At 41.6% G+C, this 27,921-nt stretch overlaps 1 protein-coding gene across 1 annotated transcript; it reads left to right on the top strand.

The window, feature by feature from the left end:
* Positions 1 to 230: 230 nt before the first annotated feature.
* abcd1 (ATP-binding cassette, sub-family D (ALD), member 1) lies at positions 231 to 27,153 on the top strand. The gene is made up of 17 exons (XM_079558251.1): positions 231 to 303; positions 1,651 to 1,883; positions 1,964 to 2,076; positions 3,360 to 3,517; positions 4,745 to 4,932; positions 6,415 to 6,589; positions 6,915 to 7,105; positions 11,010 to 11,190; positions 12,638 to 12,780; positions 12,947 to 13,136; positions 13,635 to 13,729; positions 20,957 to 21,102; positions 21,228 to 21,373; positions 21,872 to 21,956; positions 23,031 to 23,156; positions 25,034 to 25,121; positions 26,778 to 27,153. The coding sequence occupies exons 2-17, from the start codon at positions 1,755 to 1,757 to the stop codon at positions 26,907 to 26,909; spliced, it is 2,286 nt and encodes a 761-aa protein (XP_079414377.1). The 5' UTR covers positions 231 to 303; positions 1,651 to 1,754; the 3' UTR covers positions 26,910 to 27,153.
* Positions 27,154 to 27,921: the final 768 nt, after the last annotated feature.

Below are 27,921 nucleotides of genomic sequence, written 5' to 3'. Positions count from 1 at the left end.
TATATAAGTGCGTTTTTTACTACCACATTAGATCACTTCACCTCACGCTCACCTTTGCTCTAATGACAAAACAAAGCCACGTAAAACAATATAATGTACGCGACACACACGCGCAGTAGTCAAATAAATAGGAATGCTTTGATTTATAATTTGGGAGACTTGTGCAGAGGAGGTAGGAAAGGAGACGAGGAGCCTCTGGAGCACGTGAGCTGCTGCTGTATTCGGATCGAGTCCTTTCAGGTAAACACATGCTTAACTTTCTCCTCTACTCTTCTCCTATGATGAACGCACCCGCTTCATACGGTAAGTCCGATCACTTCAGCGTAATTCAGAGCCGTACATAGCCCTGCAGTTGTGGCTTCCTCCTTTACGTGGTGTAGATTTCGCTTGTGACGCGAAATCCCAAACTTTAAGCTCTTTCATGTGCAGATGAGAAGCAGGAAAGTTCCTGTTATGCATGTGTTAGCGGTTAGCATGATCATGACCCGGTTAGCAGCTTTATCTCCATTCAAACCCTGATTTTATGCTTAGTGGAGGAATTCTGCAAGATTATATAAACTAGATTCGTGTCATCGTTTGGTTGTTTTATTGTAATTCAGCGTTTGTGTCCCAAGGAGAGTAAAAGTGATCCACGCCGCTAGCCGTTGTACATTAACGGGCTAACTGTAGCTAAACACTTATGCCAGAAGTTACTATGTTCTCCAATTACACAAACTGACATGCTTAAAGTGTTATACCTCACATTTTGTATGGGGTTAACTGTGTTTTAAGTTGCTCCCATTGCGGTAGACTTTGTTGAACGTGTGTAATGACCTAAATACACACATACGGGTACTTCTCCTGTATCCTCTAACTAAATCTCAGGGTTGAGAAACAGCCAAAGGGGTTATATGTGAATGACAACATTGTTCGCACTTAGTAAACTTTAATGCGCTTTTTCAATAGTCCACACGCAGAAAAATGTGTGTACAATGGCCCACCTCTTGAAGAGCCATAAACTTTTAAGTTGCGTTTTTTTTCCCCCCTCTTCGCAAAGTGGTGCCTGGTTTGTAGTGCGACCATAAAACCTGTCCCCTTGTGTCATGTATTCCCTGTATTAGTAGTACTGGGTGCGATAGTTATGGAGTACAACCTATTTCTGTGTTTGACCTTGGTGGCAAAGTGGAAGAATGTTCACCTTCCAATCCAAGCTGCACTGTCTCTACTCCTGAAAAGAGTAATAGTAAATAAGCTGTATAAGAGTGGTACCTAGTTCACTTCTGTTTACAATCAATGCTGTTGTGTTGCTATGATAATGTCGCATATCACTGAAACTATAGGATTTATTGTTTTATGGCTGCGGGAGTTTGAGATAAACTTTTATGACCCCAAAGCTCAAAGCCGCAGTTCACTTGAGGTTCTACTGCCTGATTGTTTTTAAGCTTGTTCAAAGAATGGTTTGAAATACGAGAACCTATTGTAATGTTCCACATTCATTAAAAGATACAGTATATAGTTACCCTCTGTACCAGCCTTTTGAACAGTAGTGGCATGGTGGCAGTATTAGACAAAGTCAGTAGCAGCAACAGCGAGCCAAAGCATGTGAACATAATTAAATAGAGCGGCACGAGTCGTACTTGTACTGATGTTATTATTTTCCTCTTCCCTCAGGACGTGAATGACGTGAGCTGGAGATGCTTCTGCCTACCATGCTGTGACCCCTGACCTCACCCGTTTCCCGGCCTCTGATTGGTGGCAGCAGTGCTTTTGCCACCATGCAGCTGGCCTACCAGAAGCTCCCGGCGCAGCTCCGAGCCAACTCCAGGCTCAAGAAGCTGACGGCCGTGCTGCTGACCGCCTACGCTGTGAAAAAGCTCTCCCCGCTCGTCTGGAGGAGGCTGCAGGTACATGATCTGATTCACTGCTGTCAATGTTTCATTTCTTAGTAATAGCAATATGACCCTGTTTCTGTGGCCTCCTGCAGGCAGCTGCAGGATGTAAACAGAAGGGCGGGGCTAAACTCCCAGTGGGTGTGGTCAGCAGCTCCTCTGGCTCTGAGCTGGCCAATGGGAGCAAAGTCAAGAAGAAGAAGAGCAGGTGAGTGAAGATACTGGCCTGTGGAGTGATTTCAGACACTTTGGAACACAAATGCCATAAAACTCCTCCATCACTTCAAGGTGGATTAACTGAATTATTGGAGGGGCTCCAAATAACGCAAAAGGTAGAAAGTGGCGTCTGCTTGCAATATGAAATAATAACGTTTAGGTTGAGGCTAAGCCTCAAAGCTAAAATCTCTTTTGGCTTTTGGCTGATACAGCTGTCGATCATTGGCTACGCTCTGTCAAAACCTGGGCGTCTCAAATTTTCATTATTTAGTAATGAATTCATGGTAATCAATTAATTCAGGATTTTCCCTGATTTGAACTCGATGTCGGGTCTGTTGCAGGGATTTCCAACCCCATGCCCGCGGGCTCCCATGTTCCCTTTGGGGCATCCCCTGTAGCCCTTGAGACATTTTCTTAAAAATAAAACAGTTCATTTTCTTGCAATCTAATTCTTAAAAACAGTTGTTTCTGTTTGTGTGACTGAGTATTTGTTTCGAACACATTCATTAATCCCTTAATTTATTCATTAATTCATTCAAGACTTTATTAAGGACGCCAAAACCTGGTCCGTAGAGTTTCAGTTTAGAATATTACTAAAATGTATGAAATACAATGCATGTACTATGACTTTAGTGAATATTAAATTAAAGATCTCATCACACTGCAGTTTACAAGCAGTTCACTCAAGTGTCTTGGGACCTTCCGTTAAAAAAAAAAGTGAGTTAGGCAGGCTACTCTTTTATAACTTCGTCGGAGGTGTGCTTTGTAAAAAAGGAGAGCAAAAGACATTGGCAGAGCACATGTAGAACTTAGACGAGCATATTCGCCTGCTCATATAGCCAAGTTTGGCATGTGTAACCCTCTCTATGAATACAATAGATCAGTGGTTCAACTGGTTGACGAGCCGTGGCACAAGTACAACTTAGACTTGTAGAATATAATGCAAATATGGTATTTTCTACAAAAATGTTTTTGAATAAGCATTACATAAGCCAGAAAAGATGAAATTATGATTCAATGATTTTCTGTACATAAATATTAAAAGAATTGTTTTCTGGGAAAGGCTCGCGGCCCCATTAACAACTTGTTAATGTGCAGGGCCATATATCTAATGTACTGTAGTGTTGAAATATGTTTATGTGAATGATAACTCCTCTATTTTGCATTTTAAGCCTTCCATTAGTTTATTGAGCCCCCAATCACAGAACACCTTCACCTGAACATCTTCTCCAGCTGTGAACCATATTCACAGTGGTCTAATGCATCTGGTTTCAGATCGCCTTCTGTGAACCGTGACTTCTTCCTGCGACTCTGTCGTCTTTTGAGGCTGCTGTTCCCTCGCCTGCTCTGCCCTGAGGTCGGGTTGTTGGTGTTGCACTCCCTCACCCTGATGACTCGCACCTTCCTCTCCATCTACGTGGCTACACTGGACGGTACTTGGCTCTTTTATGAAACGCTCTCCGCTGGGGGCAGGAGCAGCGTTGTGCTTGGAGGAGTTGGTATTGTCACAGCTGTTGCGTGTGTTGCTTTTAGTTGTAGATTTGGGGAACATCCTGTGGTTTTGTTGTGAATGTGCAAATTGTCTGGATACGTGTTGGAGAAAACTCTAGTAAAACAGGATTTTCATTTTTATCTGAACTCTGTTAAACCAGGAAAGTCACACTAAGATCCAGAATCTCTTTTTCAGGAGAGCCAGGAAATCTGAGGAATTGTTCATGTTTTTAGTGTTTTCTGTTAAGAGAAAGAGGAACATCTGGTGGAAGCTAAACTGGAGAACAGGCTCCACACAACTTGGCGAAGCATAAACAAGCAGCTACTTCCCCCTCCCTTGGTACAGCGGCGTTGTTTGCCTTTTTCTGCGAACTGCATTTGTAGATTCAGCGTTCCACATTGTTTAACTGGATGCTTTTGCACATCTTTGCTGTGTTTTTGTGGGGTTCCGATGATTTTTTTTTGTATGGCTTCATGGCTAGCTTGAACGAGCCATAAAGGAAACAGATTTTTTAGTAAACAGCTAGCTTATGAGCTAAAGACGTACAACACCTTCAAATGTCTTCTTCTGAAACACGGAAGAGGCAGCACAGTGGAGGCGGCACAAGAGGCGCTGCAGGAAACAAAAAAAGGGACAAACGAGGTATCCAGGCAAGACTCACAGCTAAACCACACAAGCCCACTATTGTTCTGGCTAATGTTCGTTCACTGGAGAATAAGATGGATTATATTCATCTGCTACGCTCTTCCCAGAAGATGGTGAAAGACTGTTTTGGAGTGAGGGAAGTGAATTGTGCCAAAATGAAGGCCCTAAAAGCATTAAATTAAACTCAAACTGGCAGTAAATCAATTTGTGGAGGGAAAATAATGGCATTGCTCAACTATGATGACTGCATAAATTAGTTAAAAATTCAATAATAAGCTGCGATGTTGAAAGAAAACATTTCTTGCTCAAAAGGTGCTTGTTGTGTGCAGTTTGTTTTTTGTTTGTTTGTTTTGAACTGAATATCAAGTGTTTGCAGATCTTAAGAAATAAAACATGCACAGATTCTTTTGCGAGTGTGGCATTAAAATATAGTATTTAGGCATTAAAAATGGTTGAATTATAAGAGGATGTTTTAAGTTCATGTTACATAGAAATGACAGCGCGGTGCATTGTGTCTCTCCAGGGGTGATAGTGAAGTGCATCGTGCAGAAGGATCCCCAGGCCTTCATGCTCCAGCTGGCCAAGTGGCTGCTGGTGGCCGTTCCTGCCACGTTCATCAACAGTGCCATCCGCTTCCTGGAGGGACAGCTGAGCCTCAGCTTCAGAAGCCGACTGGTCAGCCACGCCTACCAGCTCTACTTCACGAACCAGGTATGAAACGTGACCTCACGGGGCAGAGGTAAATGTTGACCGTGATCATTGTTTGTCAAGGACTGGCATTTTCTTATGTCTTCTTAGTTTCTGTATTCCACATTGTTTTGCTGGACGCTTGCGTACATCTTTGCTGTGAGGTTCAGTGGATTGTTTTTTTTTTAAAAAAGAGTCCATACAAACAGCCATCTTTTGAGCTAAGACATTTGAGACCTACAAATTGAAACAAGGACAAACCCAGAAGGCTGCGCACTGTTTTAGAGGAGCACTGAAGGCAGTACTCCAGTGTAGCCTTGGAATACCCATGCTGCTTTGCGCGCTCGAATCATTTTGAGCTGCTCAGCTGCCTGGAGACCAAGGCCGAAATCTTGGCATGGATATGGGGACCTATCACAGGACGGGGAAGGACGGCAAGACGAGGACGCACTATTCGACAGATGGGAGCTTGTACTTTGTTTATGGATCCAATTCGACAAACTTTAGACCGTGTTCTAAATAGCTGAAGTTTATTTTAAAACCGTTTGGCTTTACAATCTTTTATCAATACCAAGAAAGATGTTTTCTTCTTTCCTCATCATCAAACTTCTATTGCTCAACATACCTCATCGGGTACAATTGATGCGATTGGCAAAATTTCATATCTTGATATTCATGCCATATATCTTGATATCCATGCGATACGATATACTATGGGTTAGGTGAAAACTCATTTTTCAGAAAACTAAAATCATAATACAAAAGTTTTATTGATGAAAATCTATATCGTTTATATCTTGTGATTTCGATTTTAATATTTTGAATGTTCATATCTCTATATAAATACGATAACAATATATTTTTCTTCTGCGATATTGATATCTTGAATGTTCATATCTCGATATCGATACGCCCAAATGCAGACGCATATGATTGACATTCGTAGCGCCCAATAAACAGCTATGAACAATCATACCCCGCACCTCTCCTACGGGACAATTATTGGGCGTTTTCCAGACTAAATATAACTTGTGATATTTTGGCTGGCATTAGTGTGCCCTACCTCCAAAAACATGCTGGTCAGGTTGGCCCACATTGACGGACTGCTCAGTTGCAGCAGCTCAGGACCAACCCCACACCTGAACGCAATTTCGTTTCGAATAAAGCATTCACTTACTTAATTATTCAGCCACATCTGTGTGACTTTTTTCCTGGCAGGCAGAGTAATAACAGAGACGTTCACTTTAAAAAAAATCTGGAAAATCTTGGAAAATAGCTGTTTTCCAAGTAGTAAGTAGTGGGCGCCCACAACCTGCAGTTGTGGGCGGTCCTACAGAACACACACAATAATGAGGGGAATACAATAAAGCCAGGAAAAATGTGTGGGCCGCTGGGTGACCACTTACCACTATGGACAGATAACACCTTCTGATTGAGCTCAGGAAATGATTTCAAAGTTCCAAGCTGACAGAATGGCTGATTTTTTCCCCCCTCATCTCTTTCTAGACGTATTACCGCGTGTCTAACATGGACGGGCGCCTGTCGAACCCAGACCAGTCACTGACAGAGGACATAGTGATGTTCTCCGCCTCCATCGCTCACCTGTATTCTAACCTGACCAAACCCATCCTGGACGTGGTGGTCACCTGCTACACCCTGCTGCGCACCGCCCAGGACAAAGGTGCAACAAGGAAACTCTCTTAGTGTAATTCAGACATGGACTTTTCACATTTGATGGTTTTTGAGTTCAAAATTAACCAGAATTAACCTCTTACCCCCCACTTTAACAGAGCGCATTTTCTCCGGTTCGGCTTTACCCAAATCTAAAATGCCTCATTTGAAAGCTAAGACCTGCAAAACTGATCATATCCTTTTTTGCCAAGTGTTTTCGTCTCTTTTTCATCGCTGTTTTGGAGGAAATGTGCTCGGTTCCGGTGGGGGTTGAGAGGTTAACCCTCCAAACCGGTGCGATCACTTTTGTCTCCTAACCTCTTGCTTCACTGTAGGGGCGAACACCACGTGGCCATCTGTCATCGCCGGCTTGGTGGTGGCGCTCACGGCCAAAGTGCTGCGCTCCTGCTCTCCTCGCTTCGGTAAACTGGTAGCAGAGGAGGCCAAGCGGAAAGGAGACCTGAGGTACATGCACTCGCGCATCATCGCCAACTCCGAGGAGATCGCATTCTACGGGGGACACAAGGTGAGGCCTCATGTCACGGTTAATACTCTTATTATAAAACATAGCATATATCAAGGCTGAGGTGGACAAAGGTAGTTTAAAGTGAATAATTCATCATATATATTTAATTATTTGTTGAACATGTTTTATGCTGAGTTCTTGTTTATCTTTGCCAACCCTGAGGCAAATGTAAGGGGCTCTACAAAAACTTAAAGGAATAGGCCACCGTTTTTATATACTAAGATATGTTCTTACCTCACTTTAGTCGAGTTAATATATCCCCGTCTGGTCATTGTCCGCGCGCTCTGTCACGCAAACGGAGCACATACGCAGCCTCTCCCATATGTGACATAGCTCCGAAAAAGCTCACGATAGAAGCTACCAAGCTCTTCCACGTGTTCCCTATTTAAATAAAGTTACGTGAAGTGTTTTCATGCGAAGTATATTTACACAGAAATGTAACGTGTCGATTTTATAAGCAAATAAAAAGGGGGACTATATTGTGAGGCGTAATGATTCGAGGAGTAAAACGTCCGCGCAGTAACTCCTAAAGGTTATTGACGGAAGTGAGCGGGGGAAGTCTTTAGGAGTTACTACGCGGACGCTGTGCTCCTCGTATCATTACGCCTCACAATATAGTCCCCCTTTTTATTTGCTTATAAAATCGACACGTTACATTTCTGTGTAAATATACTTCGCATGAAAACACTTCACGTAACTTTATTTAAATAGGGAACACGTGGAAGAGCTTGGTAGCTTCTATCGTGAGCTTTTTCGGAGCTATATGACATATGGGAGAGGCTGCGTATGTGCTCCGTTTGCGTGACAGAGCGCGCGGACAATGACCAGACGGGGATATATTAACTCGACTAAAGTGAGGTAAGAACATATCTTAGTATATAAAAACGGTGGCCTATTCCTTTAAAGGTACACTATGCAACTTTTTTTATGTAAAAAATAAATAAAAAGAGTTGATATCAGTGTGTATTTGACCTTTCAGTAACCCAGCGGCTGTATACAGACGGCATCTCTGTAATCGGCCATATATGGTTATGTTTGAAGCAGTTAAGAAAAAGCTAAACTTTATATAATTAGTCCAAAACTTCTTTAGCAAATGCTGAATTATGAATATAGAATTCTACAAAATAAAGATACGAAGGCATAGAGAGGAGCAAAGTAGTTCAACAGCCCATGATTACAAAATAACTGAGAATGCTAACATCATGCTACATGCTAATGCTAGCGACGACTGCTGTTTTTTTGCTTCTACTGAACAATCTGCTGTGAAAAAACATCCATATGGGCCCGATTTAGACTTGACTTTATTTGTATGTAATAAATAAGTTTAGATTACGTCAGAAAACGACTAAAAAGAGTGACAAATTGAGTTTCCCAAATGATACTTCCTTCCCCCTTGGCGAGGCCACACCCCCTTGTATGATGCGATGCCATCGGTGTCTATGGGCGGTTCGCTTGGCGCCTTCGCTTTCCCTCCTTGTGGCTCCTATGATGCTTCATGATCAATTTTATTTCAGGTTTTTTGGGATTTCTGGTTGGTTTTCGTAATGAAATGTATATGTAGCCATGGAGACGGTTCAATCATCAGTGAAAACCTGAAAAACTATTGATTCTGGAGCGTCCTACAGGCCATTTGGGGTCAAATACGTTTTATACTGCTAATGGCTGAGCTCAACTGAAACTAAGTAATGTAAAAAATGTCAAAATCTTTTCTTTTCTTTTTTATGACTATAGCTTTGAGCGTCTGCTGACTATGCTGCCCCATGCGCACACACACTGACCTGGGCTTGTTCACAACAGCACACTCTCCCATTCTGTGCCTTTTTTCGCCCCCAAAAACAAAATACATTTGTACATCCAAAATATATATAAGGGCTTTGTTTTTGATCATCTGGATAAAGAATTGGGCGCTTGCACAATACGACGATTAACCAGTTAATTTGACTTTAAGCCACATTATAATGCTAGGGGGTTGCTTTGTCTGTGCCTCACATTTCCACAACATGGAGGAAAGTTAAAACCAGCTTGTTATATTACGAATGGTTCAAAGTCAACTTCATTGACTAGACCGGCTCTTTGAGGATGAAATGCGACAGGCAATTCTCTACAGTACAAACGACGGCAACCGCATCCGTGTGGCGCATCAGGATTGTCAACAACTCATCACGCAGGCGGGCGCGGTTCCCGCCCTGTGTCAGGCATGTTGTGTCTTTTATGAGAATACATTTGAAGTTGGTGTCTGGCTGTTAATTGGAAAATGCTGTTGTTATTTCAATGCTATTTCACCACACATCACTGGTAAAATCCATTAGTGATATAAACATGGCAGCAAAGTTATTAATACACATACATTTTAAACTGTTCACTGTGGTTCTGGAGAGTGGAGCGAAGGGTCACAATGACGTGTCTTCTGTACTCACCGAGGGTAAAGTCAGGTAGAATTGTATATTAACTAAATTCTGTGTAGAGATTCTGTGTTATTGCCCTGTAGTTAAAGCCTGTAATGTCTTCCCAACAACTCCGAGCTTTGAGTAAAGTGTGTTTTTGCTGCAAGACAGTTCATCACAATCAAATCGAAATAGCAAATCTAAACCTAATTGCTGTAAAAGTCAGAGAAATGTACTTCCATATATCGTCACTAAACAAGAGATGCGTTTATAGATAGGTGTGTTTGCTTAGTACGTGAAGCCTCTTTGTCCTTGAAGTTCGTAGAACTGCGTGTAATCAGAAACTCACTCTGCTGTACTATGTAAATATTGGGTTTGTTTGTTTTTGTAGATGCGGACGAGCCTTTGGAGCAGTGCCAGGTCACTGTTCTGTGTTGGTTTCTGGACTCTGCGTGTAAGGCTTTGCTCAGACCGCTGCGTTAAGAGAACCCCAATCCATTTTTATTGTTGTCTATAAGTCACTTGGATCATAGTCTTCTCATGACCATGTAACCACAAAAACCTGCCTCTCCTCTTTCTAGATCTGATTCAAACAATGTGGTTGCAAATGCGGTGGCTCCAAACACATTTTCTAAATTATTTCTATTTGCTCAATGCCAGAAGAATGACAGAATAGAATTTTCTTTTTTTTTTTTTTTACTTTTTGTACTGTGTGTGCTGTGGTCTGAAATGTGAATATTAACACAAGAACAAATGCTAAAGACATGGTGTAGATGCTGAACCTGGTAAGAGTTTGTCATTATCCAGAGTGAAACAAGTCCTCTACCGAGGAAGGAAGAAGCCCTTACTCCGAAAGAAACATCAAAAAGCCAGTTTGGAGTTTGCAAATGCACACAAGGATAAAGACTTTTGACTTTTGACCATAATGACCATCGTCACGTTTGGAAGAAAAAGGGTGAATCTTTCAAGCCTGAGAACAACCATCCCAACTGTGAAATGCGGGGATGGCAGCATCATGCTGTGGGGTTGTTTTGCTGCGGGAGGGACTGGTGCACTTCACAAAACAGATGACATCATGAAGAAAGAACACTGTGGAAACATTGGAGCAACATCAGCCAGGAAGTTAAAGCTTGGGTGCAGATGGGTCTTCTAAATGGACAATGAACCAAAGCATAGGCCAAACTGGTTACAAAGTGGCTTAAGGAAAACAAAGTCAACGTTATGAAGTGGTCGTCACAAAGTCCTGATCTCAATCCAGCTGAAAATGTATGGGCGGAGCTGAAAAGGCATGTGCACCAAGGTGGTCCACATATCTGGCTCAGTTACACCAGTTCTGTTTGGAGGAATGAGCCAAAACTCCTGCCAACTATTGTGAGAAACTTGGGGAAGGAAATCCAAAACGTTTGACACAAGTTAGGAATAATATAAATTACATTAATGAAATGCATGTAAACTTTTGGTTTTGTAAAAAGTAATGTAAAAATTCTAATTCTAATGTGTGTAACATTTGGATGCTGCAGGTGGAGATGTCTCAGCTGCAGAGGAGCTACGCATCGCTCTCCTCTCAGATCCACCAGATCCTGCGGAAGAGGCTGTGGTACGTGATGCTGGAGCAGTTCCTCATGAAGTACGTGTGGAGCGCCTCGGGACTCGTCATGGTGGCCGTTCCCATCATCACTGCCACCGGATACCGCCAGGACGGTACTGTCGTGCTACTCCTGCAAATACTGCATGTGCATTTAGTATTACGGTACAATGACCGCAGTGAAAAAATAAAGCTTCTTCAGGGTGGGCTTGATGCAAAAAAATCAAGAAACAATGAAAGCGAAACAAAGAATTTGAACTGTGACAATATATTGTTCTGTGATTGGTTTTGGATGTATAGTTTGGAATCTGATACTCCTATACTTTATTGGCATTGTGCATCTTAGTGACGCTGCAGAGCTGCTTTCATTGTCAGTAGTGACCGAAGTGGGTTGAATAGAAGAATTTGGACATATCAAACTATTTCACCCAAGTCAGATTAGCCCAAACATTCAGCTCATAACTTTTGGAAAATCTACTCATGCTTTCTTTTTCCATTTATTAATGTCAAGTATTTAGGGTTGATATTCCAGGAATTTTCAGTCGTACATTTTCCATGGGAATTAATTTGCAGGAATAAACAACAACTCCTTTCTTTACAGAAAATCATAAACTGCAGCATAACAGTGTGATTTAGTGGTAATACAATCAAAAAACTGATTTGCAGAATTAAATCTTTTGAAAGTAGAAAAGAGGATCAAGATTTGTATTGTTTGACATGGCTCTATGGCAGGGGTAGGCTTTTAATTTTCATAAGGGGCCACATGAGAAGCCAGAATTGAGTCAATAATAGAATTGAGTCAACAACATCTCAAACTTATTTTGCTTTACTTTATTGTACATTGCACTAAACTGTGTATTTTGAATAGCTGATACTGTTTTTTAGTAGGACTATCATTCTCTGTAGCCATATTTTTAAGTTAAGATAAGACAAAACCCCAAAACGCCCAAAACTTAAAAAATCCAGAGAACAAAAACAACATGGTTAAAAATATGATACTCCTCTTAGAGTCGTCAGAGGAGGAAACATTTTTTTTTTTTTTTGAAGAAGAAGAAAACTCATTGGAGACAGGCTTTAAAGTTGTTTTTTTGGAGATTGCATAGGTTTCCATTCCTTCTGGAGTCGCCCTTTGCCACTAGGGGGTGGAAACGCAGCAATGTCGGCACCAAAGACTTCAATCTTCAGTAATGTCAAAAGAGAAGTGCTTTCCTCGCCCATTGATTTAGACCTGGAGAAGGGATTGCGACTTATGGGTGTGGCATTTCCTGACAATATTTTATGGATCAAAAAGTAATAATTCATGATAAATAAAAATATGTTTTATTATATTATTATATTTTTTTAAATCCAGAAATTTATCAGGAATTGTTCACTCCTGCCGCTGCTACCCTAAAAGTATTACAAAACTATTGTATTGTATTGTGGTTATACATACCTTCTATTGTAATGAGCCTTTCACAGTGTGACCACGTAAAACACGGTATTCCTAAACTAAAGCGAGTGTCTCTGCCCCTCTCCGCTTGGTTGTACAGTGTGATAAAGTGTGTCACTGTGTGGGTGCAGACTCTGAGGAGGTGAAGCAGGCCGCCATCTTGATGAAGGAGGAGGAGCTGGTGAGCGAGAGGACTCAGGCCTTCACCATCGCCAGGAACCTCCTGAACTCAGCGGCCGACGCAGTGGAGAGGATCATGAGCTCGTACAAGGAGGCAAGACTGTCACATTTTATTTGACCTCTGTTTTCAATTTACATCCATTAAAATACGTAATACTTTTTAAAAATCTGTTAAAGACTGAGTTTCTCTTGACCACTTGTCTTTTGTAATGAAGCTACAGGCCAAACAATGAACACGGTAAAAATAATTGCGTGTGCAGGTGACGGAGTTGGCTGGTTACACCTCCCGGGTGTCGGAGATGCTGGACGTGTTTGAAGACGTTAAAAGCGGCGTCTACAAAAGGTCGTCGGACCGAGAGGCGGAGGAGGAGAGGGAGAAGGAGACTGGACAAGACCAGCCCGTGGTGGTCCAGCACGGACAGAGGGTCTGCGGCCCGCTGCTCATCAGAGGTACGAGTTTTAATGCATTACTGCGGTAGGTTCAGAAATGATTTACAGTTGTTATGCGTTTGGTTAAAGGGACTATAGGGAGTTTAAAAATGTTAAAATTATGTATTTTCCTCCCCCTACATGTTCCAGCCATGTCCTAATGTGTAGAATGAGCTCAGAACTGTTCACCACAACTGCCTCTAAAATCCTGCACTGTCACTCAAAAAGGTGTCACTTCGGTCCGAATTGCCCTCATGCACGAGCTTAATATAGAAGCTGCTGTTACACATGTGGCCTGAGGTGGCAGTAGTGAGTATAAAATAGCAAACTTGCATCTAGCCCCTTTAAGTGCTGTTTAAGAATAATCAACAATTATCATTATTCCTTAAAGTTTTTAGAGTTTATCAGATATCTAATTTATATGTCTTATGTTTCATGTTTCACGATTGAACCGCCTAAAATTCCTAGTTTGTGAAGCTGTTCACTAACAATGGCAATAAAACCATTCTGATCATGTAGGTCAGGTGTACAGTGTGGAGAAGGGCATTCGCTGTGTGAACCTCCCCATCATCACGCCCACAGGAGACGTGGTGGTGTCCAGCCTCAATATACAGGTACCTCACCTTTGGTCGTAATTCTCCTACTTTAAAGATGCATATGACAGGTTTTAGTGCTTTTGAAAATATCACTTATTTAGACGGAAAACATCAGTTGCAAATTCATCAGTTACATAATTATCATTTTATTTCAGTGAAGCAGCAAATTTGAAGACATTTCTGCAGAAATGTTATTTTTATTTGAATTTTTAAGCTGCTGACGGGAAGTGACATAGATACAGGTAAAGTTTCATAGCAGTTTGACTCACTCATTTCCTATGGATATGTCATGGTTGGTATGGCAACAGTTTTAAAATGGTTTGCCTTCATCTATGTCACTTCCTGTCAGTGTCCAATAAGGAAGTGAAACTATAAACATCACAAAAATGGCCAAACTAAGGAAAGCTGGGTACAATCGTTAGCAAAATCTTAAATATAATTGTAATAGTTGTGTGTAATTGTGTTAAATTGTGTCTAATGTTTCATATGCACTTTAAAGATGCATAATGCAACAAAATGTGGGAAAAAAGTTGATATTTGTGCGTATTTGACCCAACGGCTGTATGAGTGGTCAACATGGCGCCTTTACTTTTCATCACAGTGATCTGTAAGACGCTCAAGGATCTATTGTTTTGAAGGTTTTCACTGCTGACAGACCCGCCCACCAGAAAACCTACAAAACAATCGATCCTGGAGCGTTCTAGAGATCATCATGATGGAAAGTAAAGGCGCCATGCTGACCACTCATACAGCCGCTGGGTCACTACAAGGTCAAATACGCACAAATATCAACTTTTTTTCCCGCATGTAAAGTTGCATGGTGCACCTTTAAATCAACTGTAGCCTTGTTTTGTCTCTAAACTTGAACATATGTGTTGATAGTGGTTCAGTAAAGTATCACAGTAATATCATCTCAATATTCAAGGCAGTTATAGAATATTGCGGCTGTTTTTTAAGCACATTCCGATTGAAAATGCAAAGTAGATTGATCCACAATGTTCGTCTGTGTGCACTGCGCAGATGTGCCCACAAGGCGTCACTGTCGCACTGGGATTGTTTTTTTATCTCAGGGTCCAGATCCGAATGTTGGGATGAAGTAAATTTCCATACCTTTTTATTATAAGATCTACGTTAAATTGTCATGCTATTCATAAGTACTTTAGAAGAAGGGTTCCCAAACTTTGGGGCCGCGACCCCCAAAATCACTCAGGACCCCCTTCTTTAAAATGTAATTAACATTCATAATAATTTAAGGTGCAAAGCATTTAACCTCTTAACGCCCGCCTTCACCAAGAGCATTTTCTCTCTGATCTCTGTCAGCTTTATCCAAATCTAAAAGGTTCCTCTATAGGTGATGGCAAGTTACACTTTAAAAAAAAAATAGCTTCATCGCTTTTTGTCACATTTTGCCACATTTTCATTGCCTTTTGTTTCTTTTTTTGTTGCATTTGCATAACTTTTCTGCTGCTCTCTGCACTTTGTGGCTCTTTTGTTGCATTTTTATCCTCGTTTTCGTCTTATTTTTGTTGCTATTTTGTCAAGAAGCTTCTAGATTTGGGTAAAGCCAAACTATAGAAATTATGCTTGGTTCAGGTGGGGATTAAGAGTTATTTCTGTAGATCAAGTCTTAATGCTGTTGGTCCAGGGACCGCATTAAATGAAACCACTCGGTTGCATTTTTTACCCAATGTATTCCCAATCCTCCCCCATTTTTGCCCCAATTTTTTAAACAAAATCGTATCTTATTTTTACCTCAATTTACCCCCATTTCCCCTCACATTTTCCCCCCTATTTTTCACACATTTCTTGACATTGGAGATTAACCGATATTGCAAATTTGCATATCTTGCTTTCTGGTTCTAGATGACACATATTTTAGTGTAGGTATTGAAAAAGTATCGTTCAGGTATCGGTATTGGAAAAGCAAGTGATGATGATTGATCATATAATACCAACGGTTAGGAATCTTCTACACCACCGCAATAAAATGACAATTTAATTTGAGGTAGAAAAGTGTGCCCTTGTGTACAGCATGGTGGCAGAATGACAGTTATGGAATGCTTACCTCTTCCTGTGTCGCATTTTGTGCAACAACTCCAATAAGAAATCACATTAAAAAAAACATTGCACGCCATTAAAGCATGTGTTTGATGCGATGACTGAATGACTGATGTTGGAGTGAAGTTAAAGTCCAATATCTGTGCGAGTCTTTTTCCGGAATAAAGGCGCTTTAAACTCCCATCATTCCATAATTATGTAAGAAAAATTCTGCTCTCCGTTTCCCCTCATTCTTTCCATGTTTCTGTCGCTGCCCGGGGTCCAAGGTCACATGGGCGCCCGCATCTCATTAAATGACCCGAACGCCGCGTGTGTTCCGTTCAAAGCGGCGATTATGCGCCCGTTTAACTCACTGTCGAGGAATTAGCGGCTCGAACTGAAGCCTCTCTGTAGCTTAATGTGCGACCCCGGGCCCCCGCTGCCCCCCTGATTGGGCCGTTCTGTCCCGTTGCGGTCGACCCCTGACCTCTTTGCTCTTCCGATTGGCCCGTTCGAGCCTCTGTCTGATCTGATAAAACTTTTGTTAACTTGGATCTGGATGGAAGTGAAATTCCTCCGACGATGACCTTATACAACATAGAAACATTCAGGACATCCACAACCAGAGCATGTGAGATGTTTCTGAGAAAGAAAATCACTGTAATGTATTCATTCCTTTTTGAATTAGAAAAAAGTAGATGACTGGACTGTTTTTTCAGAGAGGCGTCCGATAGTTCATTTATTCAGTGATAGTTCAGATGTTCTCAACCTGAATTTGCAAATAAAATCATTTTATTTACAGCGTCACCAGTGCGTTTCAACTCACCAGAGTCTTCATCAGGGCAAACAAACAATATGCTGTGTGTCTCTCCCCACTCTTCACCCTTAAAGGCACTATACCTGATTTTCTTTTGCTAGTAATGGAGCTAAATTTGTTTTGTCCTCCTTTAGTATATTGTAAACTCAGACATTTGTGGAAAAGTATTGTGCATTTATTATTGCGTGTATCAATTTCATGAACTTGAAGGTGAGCATTTCTGTGAAAGTGAACTTAAAAAGTGACCCTGCAACTTATGAAATGTGCCTTTAAACTTGTCCTTTTGAAGAGTTAAGATGCTACAAATATTTTAAGTTTGGAATGAGTTTGGAGTACAGTAAAGATTTCATTGTTTGTAATAAAATACAAACTTGAACTGTCTTATTAAATGCATCTTGAAAAATTGGTAACACTTTATTTTACACTACCCTTGATTACACTAAATTTAGTACAATGTAATGTGCTGTGGTACAATTTGTAAAAACTTGGACTTATGGGTTAGATCAGTGTTTTTCAACCTTTGTTGAGCCAAGGCACATTTTTTTCATTGAAATAATCACGGGGCACACCACCAGCAGAAAATGTTCTCATCAAAGTGTCTTGACTAGGAACACAGTATAGTCTCACTAGCCACAATGCCTCAATACATCACTAATTCTCTTGTCTCAAAGAAATTAACTAACTGGTATGGAAGAGTATAATATGGTTACTCTGCCGATCACTAGACAGCATAGACACTCGAAAACGGTACATTATTTGTGGATAATAACGCATTTGTTTAAAAAAAAAAAACAACTAGGTGAGATTGGATAATTTCCCAAGGCACACCAGACAATATCTCACGGCACACTAGTGTGCCACGGCACAGTGGTTGAAAAACACTGGGTTAGATACACAATGGAATAATATGTTTTTGTGGTTTGGAGGTACATTATGTAATAAAACATAACTCTAACCCTAACCTTAACCCCTAACCCTAAGGGTCTTGTGTCCTATCAACGTACTGTATCAAGGTGCTGGAAAATAAAGTGTAACCAAAAATGGATAGCTAGATAAAATAATAATAATAATGCATTAGACTTATATAGCGCTTTTCCAGACGCTCAAAGGGGCATTGTTCATTCACACCAGACTTGGTGATGGTAAACTACAATTGAAGCCAGAGCTGCCCTGGGGTAGACTGACGGAAGCGAGGCAACCAGTCTGCGCTATCAGCCCCTCTGACCAACACCAACCACTTACTCACTCACACCAAATGGTCTCCCATCCAAGTACCGACCAGGCCCTTCCCTGCTCAGTGTCTGACGTCTGAATATATAATCTTGTGTACCCCCATTGGCTTTTCTCTCAAACTTTCAACACCCCCGTAAGTGTGCCGGCAATAATCTAAAAGTGAACTAAAATATCATTGGTGCATAGAATTCCTTTGTGGATTCCCAAATAAATACAATAATTAGTGTAAACTGGCAGTCGTCCAGGAATTTGCCCATTGAACCAGAGATTTTCAGAGTTGTTAACTGGGTATGGTTATTAAGTAGAGGACATCATGAGAGGTGAAACGACCTCAGATCAAGAATATTTCGATACTGGGAGAAGTTTGTTAAGTCTAACCTTAGTACAGGTCAAATAGATTCCTGTATGTTCCACTAATATTCAGTGGAAAAAGCGAAATGTGTAAAATTGATACCTTCTTTCCGCCCCGTCTTTAATGCTGTTATTTTCACTCAGTTTCCACAGCAACGAGGACAGAACAAGTTTTGCCTGGAGTCAAAACTTCCAGGATTTTCAAAGTGTATAATGAAACACTTTTAAACCAAGAAAGTGCTAAAACATACTGCAACAGGCTCCGAAATTCACTTCAGATTCCTCCAGGCACTTTGGCTTCACTGTGGGCTCTGCATGTAAATGAATTATCTGAACTGGAAGGAGCAGAGTCGGAGGAGTATGGAGCCGTTATTATTGCGAAAAGATTGAGTCTGATGTAGATTGATTTGGCTGTTAAGGATCTTAAGTCTTTTTACGTGCGGAATAAAATTAGCTCATGTTCAAATCTCACGAAGATTTGTGCGTCTGTAATGATTTTTTTTTTATAGATTGGTGTGTACAAAGTTTTGTGTATGCGTATTGAGACTTATGCCCAAAATTAGTAGATTGATAAATTGGCCGGGTGATATATTGTGCCGATATTTGGGGATTTTACAATATCGGCTATCGACCGATCTAGGGCTGATAAAAGCTGATATCTCTGGGCCCGATAGTGATAGACCAGTGGCGTGCACAGACATTTTGAGGGGCAGGTGCTCAACCAAGACAAAAGGGCACAACCCCCCGCCCCCCCAAAAAAAGACAAAAAAGTGATTTTTCTGTAATTAGTGACACTAACAGACCATTGATTAACACAGCAACAAAAAATGTCCAACTATGTGGACCTAATAGTAAACTACATAGACTTTAAAGGACAATGTAGGACTATCACAAGGCTCTGCACTTAAAGGCACACTGCGTAACATTTTGGACTATTGTTGTGGCAAAACAAAACATGCTCCTAATGACCAGCCCGAACAGAGAAAATGCTGTTGCTGCAGTGTGTAATACAAGAATGGATTTAGATGTGAAACCTGTTTAAATCTCTTAAATTACTGCCTTTAGTCACATCTCCATGGAGACGAGCTGGAGACGTACCCACTCCAGTAAAGTTAGGCGGGGTGAGCCTCATAGATGTTTGTTTGTACAATTCTGAGGTATTTTTCAATGATGAAAATAATGGTCATAAAATAAATGCTTGTATTTCAATCTTATTTATTGGGTAAAATTCTACACGGTGTGGCTTTAAGTCTAGCACAAATAAATGTTGCAAAGGTACCATAGCCTACACTTAAAACATCTGGTTTGTCAATATCATGACATGGATGTTTTTGTCCATGTGAAAAATATGTTAAATAACAATAATCCTGGGCTGTTCGTGTTCCTGTGCTCCTCACACAGACGCACAGTGTCCAGAGCCCAGGCACCCCCTCACCTCCTCACCCTCCTCTCTCCTCAGCTCAGCTCACTCTGCTCTGGCCCTGGTCTACGCTCAGCCCTGACTTAGTCTGGATAATACAGCTCATTTTCAGAACATTTTATAGCGCGACAAACAGAACCGCTAAAGTCACTGACTTCTTACCGCGGACTTTATCCGGGCGGTCTCGACACGCGCAGCGCTGACAGTCTCTCCGACGGCCCTTCTGTTTCCTTTCCCCTTAATAATCCAGTCATGTCACGCTGGCTCGTTCACGAAGTTACCGAATTTACTCAATTCACTTTACTCCCGCGTCTCCCTAAAATGGGCTGTACCATCTTCTCAAACAGGGGAAACACAGGGACAGCACAGCTGCCCTTATTGATCAGGAGCGTCAGGGCTGCCGCGGCTCGAGAGGCAGAGGAGGAATGAAGCGCGATTTGAAGTTGTTGAACATTAAAACTGTATTTTCAGCACATGTTGGCTCAGTAGGGCAAATATCTAAGAACAATAAAATAAATAATACTTAAAAAAAAAAAAAAAAACAGGTCTTGAGAAGGGCACTTAAAGGGCACAGGGCAGAGGGGCAGGTGCTTGAGCGCCACCTGGGCTCTATCTGTGCAGGTCCCTGTGATAGACTTTCCGTTTTTTGCATTGGAAAGAGCGAAATAAGCGCTCTACAACGGGTCCCCTCCTAACTTCCTAGACCTCAGGGGAACAGAGAAACATCGCGATTAAAATTGGAAAGCTGCAAGTTTGTTAAATACAAGTTTCACCAACTAGACCTCAGTAAATGTGGACAAGCCATTTTGAAGCACAGAACCTGGAGAATGTATCGTTGAGTTAGTTTTAACCAACGCAATTGTATTTTTGATAGCAACAGTATGCTAATGCTAACGACGGGACGCTAATGCTAACGACAACTAATCAAAGCTGGGACAGAAACTATGATTGACTCACCTAAAGTATTAGAGATTATAAACCAGGAAAAATCGGTCAAAAAATATCGGGTGTACATATCGGCATCGTCCTTAGAAAAAAACATATTGGGCGGCCTCTAAAAATACATTTCATGGGTCCTTAATACGTTTTTTGCATGTTTAATATTTTGTGTGTGTGGGTTAAATTCTCATTATACCAAAGCAGATCCGGTAAAATTGTCTTTACTCTTTGAGGGCAGTTGTAGGTAGTTTGGAGCAGACAGGAGACAGAGCACAACTAAGATGTGTTCAAACTAAGATGGTACGAACATGCACAGATGACAAGTACAGTATGAAACATGTGGCTCCAATGATATCCATGGGGTTTGATTTGCTTGGAAACAGTGTGGGGGGAAAGACACGTGGGATGCTGGGAAATGTCGTTTTCAATGTTGTTCTGCATATTTCAGGTTGAAGATGGTATGAATGTCCTGATCACTGGTCCAAACGGCTGTGGAAAGTCCTCTCTCTTCAGGATCCTGTCTGGACTGTGGCCCGTCTATGGAGGGGCTCTGTACAGACCCGAGCCAGAGCACATGTTCTATATACCACAAAGGTACACCACTGCTGCTACTTCTCCTGCTCTCATTTGCTTCAAATCTAATCGGTTACTCTCAAGTTCTTAGTATCATCAATAAACATCACCAACCGCTGTTAGCATGGTTGAATCTATTTCCCCAGGCCGTACATGTCGGAGGGCACCCTGAGGGACCAGGTGATATACCCACACTCTGTGGAGGACATGAGGACCAGGGGCGTGTCGGACTCAGACCTTGAGCACATCTTGAGGACGGTCTACCTGCGCTACATCCTGGACAGAGAGAGCGGTATGTCTCCACGAGGAATCACACACATTCATTCATTTTCTGGTGTATTGTACCAGAACCAGGCTGATGTGGGTTGATTAGACTTGACAATGTTTATTTGTTTTGTCCATCTTCTTCTTTTGTATTTTTAGCAGGCTAGTTGGGCACCGTTAAACGATACCAGTCTGGTGTCTGAGAAAAAGTTTAGGTACTACTGCGATAAAAAAAATGAAAGTATGAAAAGCAGGTACAGATAAAAAAAAGTATATTCAATTCCCCCCGTCATCGAAATAAAGTATCGTTCAGGTATCGAATACCAAGTATCGTTAAATTACCGGTATCGGGGGAAAAAATTAACGATAGCCTGCCCCAGTTGTGACATTTGCTTATGAACTCGTCCTCCATGATGAATCAGAGGAAGTAGCTTGGACTACTTTAGTGAATGCAGCTCCAAATTGTAAGGCGATTTTTGGGTGTGTGGCTACAATATTTTAAGCACTGCCTTTTTTTTCATGTCAGGTTGGGAGGCAGTGAGTGACTGGAAGGACGTGTTATCTGGAGGAGAGAAGCAGAGGATGGGCATGGCTCGGATGTTCTATCACCGGTAACACTTATTCATCTTCTTTCAGCATAGCCCGTGTGCTCAACAGACATTTTTGAATGACAGGCAGCCGTGGCGGCTGGTGATGTAAACTCTAGGTGGGGCTGTTGCACACCGTGTTCGTGTTGGGTATTGAGAGATGGACACCCGTATAATCTTTGTTAGCGCATGTTTCTGTTTCTACCGCACACACACCCACATTCTGTTGTCGGAGTGCACTGTACATATTGTCATTAAAAGTTTTGTAAGAGCAAATTTGGACAAATGCTGCTCTCTGGTGGGGTTTAAGGAATCATTCAGAGGCGCCAAGCTGTAATAAAACAGAAAAGAAACCGCTAAAATACGAACTATCAAGGTAAGCTACATGCAATTCAGCGCACTTTGGCCACAGCCAACAGGTCCCAAAACTTATACCTGGTCAGACTGGTTTGGCACAGGCCTCTGCTATGGAAGAGCTCGCCATAGCGGGTTGACCAGGCATTGGGCTGATGCGCGCCTGCATGTGGAAAAGAGACTTCTGTCTGTATAGTGTTTACAGAGACCGCATGCAAGTGAATGTGGCCAATGAAGAGTCTTCATGTGGTGAGCGTTCTGTGTGATAAGCCCAGAGCCAAGTGTTTGTGTGTATGTGCTGGAGGCGGGACCGTGCGGCACTGCCATCTATCGAGCCCACCACCATTGACACCAGCCGTCCCTGACAGGCAGCCACAATCATTTATTGTTTATCACGTTTATAGCAACTACTTTCACTGCCTTTTCAAAATGGTGGAGTGAAAGAAAGTAGAAAGAAGAAAGAAATTACATCCACGTTAAAAATGGGAAATTGCGTCTTCAATGGGTTAGAAGACAGCGATACAAAAATACAAATACAGAAATGAAAATGTATGTATGTAGTACGTATGGTAGTGATAAATGTATTACTTAATCAAATGTAAATGAGTGAAATTCCCCGGCTGCCGCCCCTCAGTTATAATCAGCTCTGTTTTGTGTAAAGTTGCCGTATGTCATAAATGTGCTGAATGCGTTTCCTCACAGTGGGATTCATTAAAGCTCCTTCTGTCGCTCCTCTGTCTGCAGCCCCAGATACGCTCTCCTGGACGAGTGCACCAGCGCCGTCAGCATCGATGTGGAGGGCAGCATTTTCGAGGCCGCAAAGGATGCTGGGATAGCTCTGCTGTCAATCACGCACAGACCCTCTCTTTGGTCAGTACGCCGCTCCCTGCTGCTCAACAATTAAAATAAAAGAGGAGCTCCCACGAGATTTGAGCTACTACTACCATTTCTGTAGTGTAATCTTGCCAAAAGGGAAGATAGTGATTTCTCAAGTATTTAGTATTGTGCTTTTACGTCGTTTTCAATTAACAAAAATCAAGCAAAATGTGCCAAAAAGTATTAAAAATTCTTTGCTTTTAACCTCTTACCACCCGCCTTAACCAAGTGTATTTTCTCCAGTTCGGCCCAAATGTTAAAGCTTCTTGACTGGAGAACTTACAGCCTATAGGCCAGAATAACACCTCGTTTGAAAGCTAAGACCTTCAAAACTTGATCTGAACATATATTTTTCCTTACTCTGTTGTCTTGTTGTTGTCACTTTTTGCAGGTTCAGATTTAGTTGCTCTTTTGTGGCTTTTTTAGTCACATTTTCATCCTTGTTTTCTTCTCGTTTTTGATGCTTTTCTAAGAAGCTTTTAGATTTGGGTAAAGCCAAACTGGAGAAAATGTGCTCGGTTCAGGTGGTTGGTTAAGAGATTGAATGCAGAGAGTAAGAAAAAGCATCACATACATTACATATTTTGTTAAAGGAATAGGCCACCGTTTTTACATACTGAGATATGTTCTTACCTAACCTTAGTCGAGTTAATATATCCCCGTCTGGTCTTTGTCCGCGCGCTCTGTCACGCAAACGGAGCACATACGCAGCCTCTCCCACATGTCACATAGCTCCAAAAAAGCTCACGATAGAAGCTACCAAGCTCTTCCACGTGTTCCCTATTTAAGTAAAGTTACGTGAAGTGTTTTCATGCGAAGTATATTTACACAGAAATGTAACATGTCGATTTTATAAGCAGATAAAAAGGGGGACTATATTGTGAGGCGTAATGATACGAGGAGCAAAACGTCCGCGCAGTAACTCCTAAAGACTTCCCCCGCTCACTTCCGTCAATAGAAGCTGCGTGACTTGTAGAGAGCAGCAGAGAACAGTTGAAGAAGCGTCGATAACTTGTGAACAATGCCTTTTACGTGCATCGTGCCGGGCTGTGATAACAAGCGCAAAGTATATAGTGTAGTAATGTTTCACAGATTTCCAACTCACCCCGGACGACGACACAGGACTCAGGACCTCGACCATGAGGTAGGAATGCGCGAGCACTTTCCGAAAATATATTTTCTGCTTGTTGTAAAAGGCTCTCTAGGTAAGAACATATCTCAGTATGTAAAAACGGTGACCTATTCCTTTAAAGTTGTTTGTATTTAATGAAGATGCCAATGTAAGGCATCATTCCTTAGTTTGATAGAATTGGGAAAATTGCAGAAATGTATGTTCAATTGTTTTTTTTTTTACCCTTGAAAGAGTCACAACTGCCCCCCCCCCCAAAAAAAAAGTCTTAAATACAAGTTTCTGCCAATATTTGCATAAGCCCAGTCCAGTGTCATCTGGCCTTTTTTCTCATGTGTTTTCCGTTTGGCCTGTAGGGGGCAGCAGAGCTCTGAGGCACTGGGCACAGACACACCCTCTGTTCACGCTCTTTGATTTTCCACAATAGTTTCAGGAGCACAGTAATGCAAAGCAAGACACAATGCAGACAATACTGTCAGCGCATGGAGACACTGACAATTAACTTTACAAGCCTGTTTCCGTAGCAACTGTTACATTTAAGATGCTATAGACATTTATTTGGGTAATGCATCTATACTAGAACTACTCGATACAAGCTCTTCATTGTGCCAATAACAGTAACAGCTTCACTACTCAGTATTAGGAGCAGCAGCAGCAGTTGTACTTCTGCATTAGTAGTAGCACAAACTTTATATTTATTTGTGTAAACAGTTTGGACTGCCTTGCGTTCTCTGTCCCGCAGGAAGTACCACTCTCACCTTCTGCAGTTCGACGGGGAGGGCGGATGGAAGTTCGTGCCTCTCGACGCCTCCACTCGTCTGTCTCTGCAGGTTCGGACCAATAAAACCCCATAAAAAGTCATTAGGGTTGCCATGGAAACACGTTATCAGCTCATTATCTCCGCTGCGTGCTGGAAATGACAGTTACTTCACCAGGAAAGTGTGTTGAGGTTCGCTATGTAGCAGCGTAGTCTTGTTTTGTCTGTGGAAGTTTCCTGCATCCTTTTCGTTCTAATTTAGACGTTTGAACCTGTTTTACCCTCGACTTTGAGGCCTCAGGAAGTCACCGGGTGGCAGAATATAAAGTGTTTTCAATTTTCAGCTTATTTGAACCCTGAATATTGTTTTCCAGTCGGTCTAACGCCGCCTGAGCGCCCCCTGCGGACGCGTGAAATGGCCAAAGAAATGGCAGATTTCTTTTAGATTTTCTATCTACAGGAGACCCAATGCATTTAAGAGGAAGGGACTAGTATTGCAGACAGAAGAGGCGATGGGGGTTTAGCCCAGGTTAGATCTGGGTTTTGTCCTTGGCTAAAGCCCCATTTGCACTGGATTAGAATTCCGTCGGGCGTCCGGGAATAATGTGCAGATAATACCTCAGAATAATGACGGAAATCATTTTATTCATTCGTGTTGCGAGCGCTGACTATCATAGGGGCTAGGTTTGTTTGTGTGAACTTTACCTTTGTGGCAAAAGCTGTTTCTCGACGCGCGCTACGACGAACGGCTTCGTGTTAATGTCTAGCTCGTCTGTAATATCGTTATTTGTTTTCTTTGCTTTGTTTGTGCTTTGGTGGCGTAATAGTTTCAATATGGACGGTTAAATACCTTTTGAAACGATGTTACCTTCTTTAGACTTCCTTACGCAGGTTCATGTCGATTCACACGGGACTAGAATTACCTGAGGACCTCGGAGTTTGCTGAATTACCATAAAGATAAAAATCCTGGTCGTTTTTTCCTTCCAAATGACCGACATGGCAGATTCGCACTGGCATACTTTCACCTGAGGCCCATCGATAATTCCGTGTGAATAGGCCTTTAGCTTTTGCAGACTTTAATCATACTCCAAACCCCACTTGGTCCTGGATTATTCCTATTTTAAGTCTCGGTTTAGTCCGATTTTTAGTCCTCCCTTCCGTTAAACTCATCGCCCTGCATCTTGTTATAACAGTTCACGTAATGTTCAAGTGCGTGGGCAGTGGATAAAGTTTCCGTCTTCGCCCGGGGCCAGGCTCTGCTCCTGATCCCTGTCCCGATGGTGCTGATGCTGTGGTTTCCGTGACGACTGGGGATGCTGCGGTTGCCGTAGTTACAGCTGTCAGCCAGAGGTCGAGGGTCAGAGTCATAAACGGAAATAAAATAGGGAAAGAAGCCTCTCTGTGTGGAGTTTCCAGTTTCCAGCTTCATTGGATTCTTTTGGCGTTTGCTCCCGCCTCCTCCTCTGAGCTAGTGCGGTGTGAGAGATTGTTAAACTGCTCCTTATTACAGTTTGCTAAATTATTAAGTTTTCTCTAATTGCTTTAGTTTGCTCTGTCTAGTCTCGGTGTAGTCCTGGCGAACACAGATTTTGCACAAGGATCCCCAGAGGAATTCTAAAACGGCCTGGCATTGCCCACTAATCATCATCATCCCTTGTTCTATTTTTATACAATGATTCACATTGTGTGTATGCGCGTTTTTTCTTTTCTTTCTTTTTTTTTTTCCAGGAGGAGAAGCAGCGGCTGGAGACGTCTCTGTCCGGAGTGCCCAAAATGCAGCAGCGGCTGGCTGAACTCTGCGTCCTGTTAGGAGAGAAGGATGGAGAGAAGGATGGAGAAGAGGAGCAAGGAAACGAGTAACAGGAGCGCATCCTAAGCCGGCGGGTTGAACTGTGAAAGCATTTATTCAATCGACAGACTGAAATTTTTAGACCTTTTTTTTTTACACTGTTTCCAAATGAAGTTCCTCTCGGTTTCGGAATATTAGTGCGAAGATCCCCAATTAATATTTTAGTCCAGATACAGCCCGACTGTGCCAAGACTAATTATAGACTGTATTTTCAAAAGAGAACATTTTAAAATCATTGACATTCTTGAAACATTTTGAATTGAATAAAAACCTATTATATATTTGAGTCTATAAACAGTGGGGCAGGGGTTAAGGCATAAATGTACTTACTTTGAGCTAATGTATCAATATTTCTAGATCTAATGTTGGAAGTGGAGTTAGCTCTGTGCAATTGTTTCCTTTTTTATTTCCTTGTTCCATAATATAGAAAAGTGCTTTTATTTTCACATTGATTTGAAGAATTATTTGTCAGTGATGTTTCGTGAATACGCACCTCTCACTTTTTTCATTCATGATTTTATGACCCACAACGTCCATTTATTTCAATGTTTTCACCCATTTACACTTTAAAATATAGTTTCTGCACTTTTAAAACTTGTTTCTTAGCCTAATGATCTGTTTGTGTGAGCACTTCGAAAGATTATATTATTGAGCCACTTTGTATTGTTTCCACTCATTCTATTTGAACTGCGACAGTTGCATACCAGAAGTTGTAGAAGTACGGACTAACGGTGGTATTTTTGTATAAACGCGACAAATCAACTCTTAAAACTAACCAGAATATGCCTTATTTAGATGATCTACTTTTGAATGTGCGTGAAGAGGTCAAATGATGCTGTGCCAATTACTGCCTTTTTACTGTCAAATTTTGTACTGTATAATAATAATGCAAATTTTAACCAGGTCAAACATTAGTCAGTGTAAAGAGCTGCTGGGGTTTATGTTAATGAAGCTGAAATATATGTATTAAGTACAGAAATAAATTATATTAATCGGTGTATTTTGTCTTGATTCACGAGTAAA

This window comes from Gobius niger (genome assembly GCF_951799975.1).
Source record: "Gobius niger genome assembly, chromosome: 6".
Lineage (NCBI taxonomy): Eukaryota > Metazoa > Chordata > Actinopteri > Gobiiformes > Gobiidae > Gobius > Gobius niger.
The sequence above is the reverse complement of the archived record's forward strand: the minus strand, read 5'-3'. Positions and strand labels throughout refer to the sequence as shown.